This window comes from Salmo salar, chromosome 03, assembly GCF_965601325.2.
Source record: "Salmo salar chromosome 03, fSalSal1, whole genome shotgun sequence".
Classification (NCBI taxonomy): domain Eukaryota; kingdom Metazoa; phylum Chordata; class Actinopteri; order Salmoniformes; family Salmonidae; genus Salmo; species Salmo salar.
Window position 1 is genome coordinate 15,181,579 of NC_138293.1, and position 10,506 is coordinate 15,192,084.

The 10,506-nt window shown below is 41.9% G+C and overlaps 1 protein-coding gene across 1 annotated transcript; it reads left to right on the plus strand.

Annotated features, from left to right (window-relative positions):
- The first annotated feature begins 341 nt into the window (after positions 1-341).
- LOC106598935 (diencephalon/mesencephalon homeobox protein 1-A) lies at positions 342-10,158 on the plus strand. Its single transcript, XM_014189963.3, has 5 exons — positions 342-581; positions 5,859-6,024; positions 6,172-6,350; positions 6,639-7,017; positions 7,431-10,158. The coding sequence occupies exons 2-5, from the start codon at positions 5,871-5,873 to the stop codon at positions 7,853-7,855; spliced, it is 1,137 nt and encodes a 378-aa protein (XP_014045438.3). The 5' UTR covers positions 342-581; positions 5,859-5,870; the 3' UTR covers positions 7,856-10,158.
- Positions 10,159-10,506: the final 348 nt, after the last annotated feature.

Below are 10,506 nucleotides of genomic sequence, written 5' to 3' on the forward strand. Positions count from 1 at the left end.
CAAGAAAAATCTAAGTATACTTGTTTTTAAGTCTTGCTTTCCAGAATTGAAAGGAGTTGATACTCTTCTTAATCCATAAACTGACTGAATGTTTATCAATCCAAACGCAAATGCGAAACAAATATATGTTGACTGCATATGGGAATCTGCAGAAGTTATATTCTAAAGTTGATGATTTCGAAAATAGGTATGGTCATTGGCCAAACGTCCGCTACTAATGGTGGAGAAAGAGCCTCTTTATTTGATTGACAGCTTCAAGGACCACTAGAAAGCTTACATGACCTCACAGAGCACGCTTTAAAATCCCTCTTCAGCTCATGGCCCAGTAGATGGCAGCTTCCTATGTTGAGCGCGAGACGCACAGGATTCAGACACGCGTAAAGTAGCAGAGCACGCGTTTCACACAGAACTGTATGGACTTGCAGTCGTTCGTTCCCAATCGCACGAAGAGCACGAGAAAGGTGGACATTATAAACAAGGAGCCATAGCAATAATTTGAATCTTAAGAAAATCACTTCAGAATCGGGATACACTTCCAAGCAGCACAACATCCAAAGGCAACTCGGCTGACTAAGCAAGAGGTAAGAACTTTTAGGACATCTCTGGGACTGGGTCAACCAACCTGTCAATGCTGTTAATAATAGTGTTGATACACATGTGGTGGAACAATATTTACATTATTGGTGCACACTTCATGCGTATAATAAACCTAATGGTAATTGCACGATATGATATTATGTTTTACAAGACGTTGTCGATCAAATATCGAGCGAGCATTTACAGTATAGCGAGTACAGTAAAATTATATTTTGGCTGCAGATGTAAAGGCAAGACTTGACATAAGTAATAAAGTAGGCCTATTGAATTGGATAAGATTCAAGTACATTTTTATATAATTAAAATGAGGACATCCAAAAATGGTATATTAGAAAATAAATCAAATGAATATGTAGATATGCAGTGTTTTGTGGAAGTACTTCAGTCATTTCCATCTGGGAATTATGACGCAAGAATTTGTTGAGCGCGTGAGGATTTCATGGCCTGGTATTGTAACTTTTATAGGCGGAACAGCTACATTTCATGTCATTTCCCTTTCATAATTATTAACAACCAGAAAAATAAAGTACATTTTCAACCCTCAGATTTATTGGTTCAAATTGAATAAACCCCAAAAAAGGTATGTTTTATTTTATATTTCGTTTAGTAGGGAGTCGCCATAGAGACTGGTGTCTCTTTTAAAGGAGCCCTGCATATACCATTTCATGGAACTATAAAATCAAATACAATATCAAATAAGTCAAATACAAAAAACAACACAAATTGCACAGACCCTTGCCATTGTGTCAATATGAAATTGCAATGAAATGGTTGTAATAGTAAATGAAGGAATAGTTTGTCAGGACTAGGGGTTTAGGCTACGTTGTTAACCCGTGTTGCCTCCGCCTCCTCACGTGAAATTCTCTAATCAAACACTTTTCTCGCGGCTATGGACAGTCTGGAATACAAAATATGACTCTGACACCCCAAAGGGCAGATTGTCGCTTGCCATACACGAGTCGCCTCGGGCCGAAGGGTTTTTAGCAATAACATTTTTCCTAATTTAGTCAGATCAAAGGGTTGCAATGTACATGCCAATTTTCATAATGCTGTTTTAATAAGCGAAGCTTTGAACAGTGCTGCCTGGGGCACTCTAAAACATACAGCCCGGAGAAGGGATAGGCATATGAATAGACAACAATGGCAGCTAGACAGAATAAGTAGGCTTGTGTGATAAATATGGTAGGCCTATCATAACAGTACAAGGATCAATAACAATACAATGCATGAAAAACGTGAAAGTACAAAATAAGAATTAGTATGAGTAAGTAGCCTCGTTCTCTTTCTCTCTACTCACGCACGTGCACACGGACGCACACACACGCGCGCACGCTGTTGAACAGCACTGTATGTCCGTCGGTGTCAGCGTTGATGATAAATGGAGAGCCTCGCAGTCGAAACCTATTTGCACTTCCATTAGACGGGGAGCCAAATGGGGATCAACATGCATATTTTACCCACGGAGAAGCCATACATCTCAGCCAAAACGTTGCCCCTCGGGGCAATGGGATAAGAGACCGCGAGAGAGGGGAGGGAGGAAAGTGGACCCATTCAACTCAAATACTTGGAGGACCAAAGTAAATGTTTAGCGAAGGACCGTCCTTCTGTCCAGGCGAATTAACCTATTCCCTCTTGCCCTGTGATCACATTCATCAGGCACTGCAGTGTAATAGGTTGGGAATAGGCACTGCGGGCGTCATTCACACACAGCTCCCTCATGCACACACAGTTCCCTCATTCACACACACAGAACACGGACAGCAGCTTCATGGTGTTATAGGTCTGATTTTATTGCTCAGATTATGAGTTGTTACAAAAAACTTTCATAATGCAAAAGGGGGAAAAAGGCAAATTCCTATTTATTTGGATGGAGTGTTTAATTCATTCATTTGATTTAATTGTTAATAAAAACACATTTTAATTTATTTTATTTTTCGGAGTCAATGCTGAGACCAACGTCTCCTTTCCTCCAGATGAGCCCTGTTTAGCACAACAATGCACATCAAAAAACAATATACACATTAAACTACACATCCACATCCACATTCAAATACACGTTATTATAAACAACAATACATGAAAAGCAAAACACAATGATAAAAGCAGATACAGTCTTTAGTGATGGTGCAATGGCCTAATAGAGAGCTCTATCTGAACGCAATCAAATATTGAAATAAACGTTGTAATAATACAATTGTCAAAATCATTCATAATATAATATCGATAGGCCTAACATTATAAAATAACAATAATAGAAAATAACAGTTTACCAGGCCTATTACATTGTTGTGTAGGTTACAACTATATCATTTAAGGTCTTACTATATCATAAATGAACATGATTAAGGGATTTAGTGACATTGGATTACGTATTGTCAAGGGTAATGAAGTCAATGAACTTCAAGTAAAGGCTTACTTCTCAAGCATGTTAGCAATTACAGTTAATATTCAATTAAATACATCAATTTGATCCTTATCACAGACTGCATTAAGTGCAGCGTCACTTTTTTTTATTGAATTGCGTGTGGATAACTGAAATTCTTGACTGAATTTGAATTATCACAGCCTCCTTAGCCTTGGGCAAGACTTGAGGCAGTTCATAATGTTGTATAATATTCTTATGTACAATTTAATATGTATAAATTGACTATAATAAATATGAGTCCCAATGCGCTCTTATATCAAGCTTATCTTCGAGCTTGTGGTGATAGAATCAAGATACAGTCAAAGAGCAATTGAGCACCATGATATTTCGAAAACGACTAACTATTTGAATGACTTGAATAGGCCGACCTACATTTTCAATCAGCCGAATAACGCATGGACCTATACCTTTTTTGGTTTAATTTAAATCAAAACATTCATATTATAAATATTCTTTGCCCCCAGTAACCCATAGTGAACTTCCCCAAATCAAATCAAATCGTATTTGTCACATGCGCCGAATACAACCTTACCGTGAAATGCCTACTTTCAAGCTCTTAACCAACAATGCAGTTAAGAAAAATATGAGTTAAGAAAATATTTACTAAATGAACTAAAGTTAAAAAAGTAACACAATAAAATAACTATAACGAGGCTAATAGCTGGAGTCTTTAGCAATTTTTAGTGCCTTCCTCTGACACCACCTGGTATAGTGGTCCTGGATGGCAGGAAGCTTGGCCCCAGTGATGAACTGGGCAATACGCACTACCCTCTATAGTGCCTTGCGGTCGGAGGCCGAGCAGTTACCATACCAGGCAGTGATGCAACCAGTCAGGATGCTCTCTGGTGCAGCTGTAGAACTTTTTGAGGATCTTAGTATTCTGTATCGCAGATCCTGAACTGGCCAATGAAAATACACCTGAAGGAGCACAGACACCAGTGAAGATGAAAACATTAGAGGCTACATCCCAGGCCTAGCATGTCAAAATGCTATAGTGAGGCAATTTAAGACTTTAGGAACCCTCTCCCGCTTCCAAATCTCCTGATACCTGCCATGCATGGGAATATTTATATATTTTCTGTCTGTTATAATCATAACCGCTCGAGCCTCGAAGATGTCCCTTCTTGTCAAAGACCTCGACACTAACATGTATCTAATCGTGTCCTGAAGCATTTCATTTTATCTATGGAAATCTTAAAGGGGCAAATAATAACCTACAAAAATGCAGGATGAGATATTTGGCCTCGGAGACCTTACATATAACCCGCTGGCCACAGACGTCAATTCAACGTATATTCACATTTACATTTACATTTAAGTCATTTAGCAGACGCTCTTATCCAGAGCGACTTACAAATATTCCACGTTGGTTCAACATAATTTCATTGAAATGACGTGGAAACTGCGTTGATTCAACCAGTGAGCCCAGTGGGAAGGCTTTGATTCCTTTGCTGTAAAGTTGTTCTGTCCAATAACATGAAGGATATACTTTTAATTAGACTTATTATAAAACACATTTTTTTAACCTTAATTTAACTAGGCAAGTCAGTTAAGAACAACATCTTATTTACAATGACGGCCTAGGAACAGTGGGTTAACTGCCTTGTTCAGGGGCAGAACGACAGATTTTTACCTTGTCAGCTCGGGATTCGATCTAGCAACCTTTCGGTTACTGGCCCAACGCTCTAGGCTACGTGCCATGAGAAAAGTGTTTGATCAGCGAATTCCACGTAAGGAGGCAGAGGCAACACAGGTTAACAACGTAGCCTAAATAGAAACCAACATGGTCCAACAAATAGTAGGCCTAGTTAAAAAATAACTAAAGTGGCTGCTAAAATTCATAGGCTAACCGAATGAGATAATTCAGTAGGCCTAGCTAAAGCATTGGTATTGACAGAAGGTATTGAATAGCCTATCATTACCGTTCAATATAATACATTTTCGTAATTTAGCAGACGCTCTTAATCAGAGCGATTTACAGTAGTGAGTGCATGCATACATTTTCTTACTTGCATGTACTGGTCCCCCGTGGGAATAAAACCCACAACCCTGGCATTGCAAGTGCCATGCTCTACCAACTGAGCCACACGGGACCTCTGTGCTTTCAGGTTGCCATCCCGGCGTGGAACAAATCTTCTTATACCATTTCCAAAGCGTTTCATCAACGCAATGATCTCTCAGCGCTTTCAAAGGGGATTTGCGCCTTTGCTGCGATCACAGGGAAAGTAAGTAAATAAAATCCTTCATAAGGCATCCGTTACGCTTTATTACGTGAACGAGTGATAATTACGCCCTACCCCAATTAAAATAATCGTGTATAATTAATGGCTTGAACCAAGCGATAATTGGATATTATTAATGGTTAACGTTTTTGTCCAGATATTAAAATGTATTGCCCCTGAGCCATACGTCTACCTTGACGAAATGAAATGGGTCTGTATGCGATTCAAATGACCACGTCGTTGGCTATTACAAGCACCACACGACTCTGATAACTTTAACATGAACAAATTAAATCATGGTTCGTCAAGGATTAACCAACCTTGCTTGCACAGATAAACACAAAGGTCTGCAAAACTGCAACTTTATATGAGGTGATCAAATTATGAAATGCAATATGCATAAACTGCAAGTGCACCACTGTCTACACACAACATACAAAATATCCTGAACTGTCAGATCATAAACAAACAGTGAATTTAGACCGTTCATTACGCGCGTATCTAAAATGGGGACGTTTACGCATGCAACAATAGCCTATCAAACTCTCCGGACAGATAGCCAGATGAAAACATTCTAGCAAATGCTAACATGATCTACGCTTGTTTTCCAACAGGTAGCGGCCGTTATGCAGCACTATGGAGTGAACGGCTACTCTCTCCACGCGATGAACTCCCTGAGCGCAATGTACAACCTGCACCAGCAGGCCGCGCAACAGGCGCAGCATGCGCCAGACTACCGACCTTCAGTGCACGCGCTCACCCTCGCGGAGAGACTGGCTGGTAATTGAGTCCAACAAACACACTTTTACACACACTAGGCATCACCTTTGATGATCACCTTCTGACATATCCCCCTATAGGATAGGGTACCATGCAATTCATTAAACTTGCCGTGTTTCTTCTCTTCCAACGGCTGCACATTTCAAGACATCATTCTGGAGGCTCGCTACGGGTCCCAGCACCGCAAACAGCGCCGGAGCCGCACCGCGTTCACCGCACAGCAGCTCGAGGCACTGGAGAAGACCTTTCAGAAGACCCACTACCCCGACGTTGTGATGCGCGAGCGCCTGGCCATGTGCACTAACCTCCCCGAGGCCCGCGTGCAGGTAACTAATTAATTAACATTCAGAATGCATGGTACCTGTAGATTGAAATACAAACAACATTGATTATTGTACCTGAATTATAATTTCATGAAATGTATTTACCACTGGGTAAACATTCCAGAAAAAAATTACTTTAGTAATTTGCAATACTTCTTTGCTTTTCTTAAAGATGAACAGTAGGCAGGCCTACACCAATGTAACACACATACATCCACAACCATTTGGCTTAATCTCTTGCACCCTGAGTATGCTTCTGACTGTCTCCCAATATGGCAACCTTTCAAACAGGTGTGGTTCAAGAACCGCCGGGCCAAATTCCGCAAGAAGCAGCGTAGCCTGCAGAAGGAGCAGCTCCAGAAACAGAAGGAGGCCAACCGAGAGGGAGGTGACGAGGAGGAGGCTCCCACCACCATCACTCCAGAGAACCAGCTCCCCCCATCCTCTTCCTCCTTGGAGGTTGAGGGTCCGCCCCGTCTGTTGGTGTCGGAAATTAGCGTGGAGTTGAACGTGACCTCGGCGGAGCAGTCAGGCAGCGAGTCGGCCACAGAGGACAATGCCACCGATAAGGAGGAGGAGTCTAATCCACAGAGGGAGGAGTTAAAGAGTGAAAGGGTGATGACGCCCGGAAACGTCTCTCCACCCTGCAAACGACTTGGCCCCAAACCTGGTAAAGGACAAGCTCTTATGACTGGCACTGGTACAGCTCTAATATACTGTAGCTGGGGGGGCATTAGAAAACAGACAGTCAATCAGAGCATTCCTTTAGGATAGTCAATAAAGAGTAAACATATGAAATGCTCACGTAGCCTAAATAGAAACCAACATGGTCCAACAAATAGTAGGCCTAGTTAAAAATAACTAAAGTGGCTGCTAAAATTCATAGGCTAACCGAATGAGATAATTCAGTAGGCCTAGCTAAAGCATTGGTATTGACATCAGTTCATTTCTGTCATACTGGCAAATGAAGAAGTGGCACAACAGCTTTGCTGGTTCTTTGTTAGTTCTACATTTGTCTGCCTCCCTGCCCACCAGTAAAACTTAGTTTAATGTTATTGACTCATGCTTTTTCCCCTTACCCAGAATCCCCTATGGTCTCCCGGTCTGTGACGCCCTCGTCCAGTGGTGTCAGCGGTGGGATCTCCCAGAGCCACTCCTACTCCTCCTCCCCGCTCAGCCTCTTCTGCCTGCAGGAGCAGTTCCGCCAGCACATGGCTGCCACCAACAACATGGCACTCTACCCTTCCTTCGACATGGGCACCCCCCCATCTCTGCCCTACCTGGGCATGAATGTCAACATGTCTCCGGCGCAGCTGGGCTCCCTGCCCTGCCAATCCTACTACCAGTCCCTGTCCCACCACGCAGCGCAGCAGGTGTGGAACAGTCCCCTGCTCCAGGCCTCCGGAGGGCTCCCCAGCCAAAACAGCAAGACCACCAGCATCGAGAACCTCCGGATGCGGGCCAAGCAGCATGCGGCCTCCCTGGGACTGGACACGCTGCCTAACTAAGCCCCAGGATCTTAGTGTGACCTAGCCGGGAGATCGGTACTACATCCCACCCATCCCTTGTGTGTAACCTCCGTAGCCCTATAGGAACCATAGCCTCCAGCAGATGGTTTCGGGGCATTAGTAGCCAGAGTTCTGAAAAACAAAATGGCAAATCACCCTGGACCGAGTTCTCTCCTGCTTCTTGCTTTATCAGTTGCCTACCTTCTGGGATTGCACAGGCTATACACAGGATCTCTAAAGCAGAGAAAATACACTTCATATGTATTTAACTGTCTAGTGTTGCACTTTGTGATAAAGACTTTGCAATGTAATGTTTACAGATAAAATATGAATTTAGGCAGTTAAGGGAATTTGGGTCTTCAAGGGGGGAAATACATTTGTGCCAGCATTGGTGGCATTGAGAGACTATTTGTACCGTGGGGCCATTACCATTTCAATTAGGTCATGTAGGTACATAGCACATTCTAAAAAAGCAAGCACATACATAAATATAAACTCAAGCCATGTTCTCCTCAATTTCCTAATTAGAAGTGACTAATTTATCAGTTTAATGCCCAGTATTAAATCATGTTGTACAGAGACTGGCTTGGTAATGAGAAAATAATTTCAGTGACTAAATGTGCAAAGCTTTTAATTACATTTTGCCCTGGGCAGAGGGGAGGGGAGCATATGCAATTATGAACATGCATACTATTTATGATTCCCTAATATCCAAAGCTCTGAGCAGAAAAAATGCCACCAAGGCAAACAAATGATTAGTGTCAAAACTCAATGTGTCCTGCTGCACAAACAAGATAATGTAATACAACACAAGGAGATGCACACATGGAGGAATTAACCTGCATATTTCATGTTTACACCTCTTTTCACCATTTACCCCTTCTGATGTAACTTGGTAATAGCATCCCTCCACAAACTGAATAGGGGGCCTTTAGGGTTTGGGGTTGGGGGGGGTGTTGTAAGTCTCCAGTACTTTCTGTTGTACTGTGGCCAATCTTTAAACTCTTGTCAATTATGCACCTGTGATTCTCTCTGTGCTGGGGTCCCATCAAGTCCATCCACTCCGATAATGTAAATAATTGTAATATGTAAATTAAGAAGAAAAATAAGTCTATCTATTAATGTTTACTGATAAGGCAAATGTAAAGGTGTTCATATGTTGTTAATTGATCATAAACTGTCCAAGTTGGCGATTCCTATAGTTGTCAGTTGTACAATAGTATTTAAACGGGTCACGCCTTTCCATTACCTTCTATTCCCGGGACCACTGAAGCTATACTGTCTGGTAGTCTACATATGAGCTCCATTACCTTCTATTCCCGGGACTACTGAAGCTATACTGTCTGGTAGTCTACATATGAGTTCCATTACCTTCTATTCCCGGGACTACTGAAGCTATACTGTCTGGTAGTCTACATATGAGTTCCATTACCTTCTATTCCCGGGACTACTGAAGCTATACTGTCTGGTAGTCTACATATGAGTTCCATTACCTTCTATTCCCGGGACTACTGAAGCTATACTGTCTGGTAGTCTACATATGAGTTCCATTACCTTCTATTCCCGGGACTACTGAAGCTATACTGTCTGGTAGTCTACATATGAGTTCCATTACCTTCTATTCCTGGGACTACTGAAGCTATACTGTCTGGTAGTCTACATATGAGTTCCATTACCTTCTATTCCTCTGACTACTGAAGCTATACTGTCTGGTAGTCTACATATGAGTTCCATTACCTTCTATTCCTGGGACTACTGAAGCTATACTGTCTGGTAGTCTACATATGAGTTCCATTACCTTCTATTCCTGGGACTACTGAAGCTATACTGTCTGGTAGTCTACATATGAGTTCCATTACCTTCTATTCCTGGGACTACTGAAGCTATACTATCTGGTAGTCTACATATGAGTTCCATTACCTTCTATTCCCGGGACTACTGAAGCTATACTATCTGGTAGTCTACATATGAGTTCCATTACCTTCTATTCCCGGGACTACTGAAGCTATACTGTCTGGTAGTCTACATATGAGTTCCATTACCTTCTATTCCCGGGACTACTGAAGCTATACTATCTGGTAGTCTACATATGAGTTCCATTACCTTCTATTCCCGGGACTACTGAAGCTATACTGTCTGGTAGTCTACATATGAGTTCCATTACCTTCTATTCCCGGGACTACTGAAGCTATACTGTCTGGTAGTCTACATATGAGTTCCATTACCTTCTATTCCCGGGACTACTGAAGCTATACTGTCTGGTAGTCTACATATGAGTTCCATTACCTTCTATTCCCGGGACTACTGAAGCTATACTGTCTGGTAGTCTACATATGAGTTCCATTACCTTCTATTCCCGGGACTACTGAAGCTATACTGTCTGGTAGTCTACATATGAGTTCCATTACCTTCTATTCCTGGGACTACTGAAGCTATACTGTCTGGTAGTCTACATATGAGTTCCATTACCTTCTATTCCCGGGACTACTGAAGCTATACTGTCTGGTAGTCTACATATGAGTTCCATTACCTTCTATTCCCGGGACTACTGAAGCTATACTGTCTGGTAGTCTACATATGAGTTCCATTACCTTCTATTCCTGGGACTACTGAAGCTATACTGTCTGGTAGTCTACATATGAGTTCCATTA

Bases quoted from the DNA above. Each gene is read 5' to 3' on its own strand.
- LOC106598935 (XM_014189963.3), top strand. From the start codon at position 5,871: ATGCAGCACTATGGAGTGAACGGCTACTCTCTCCACGCGATGAACTCC. The intron at 6,351-6,638 runs GTAACTAATTAA...CCTTTCAAACAG, and splicing joins TCCCCGAGGCCCGCGTGCAG to GTGTGGTTCAAGAACCGCCG. The intron at 7,018-7,430 runs GTAAAGGACAAG...CCCCTTACCCAG, and splicing joins ACGACTTGGCCCCAAACCTG to AATCCCCTATGGTCTCCCGG.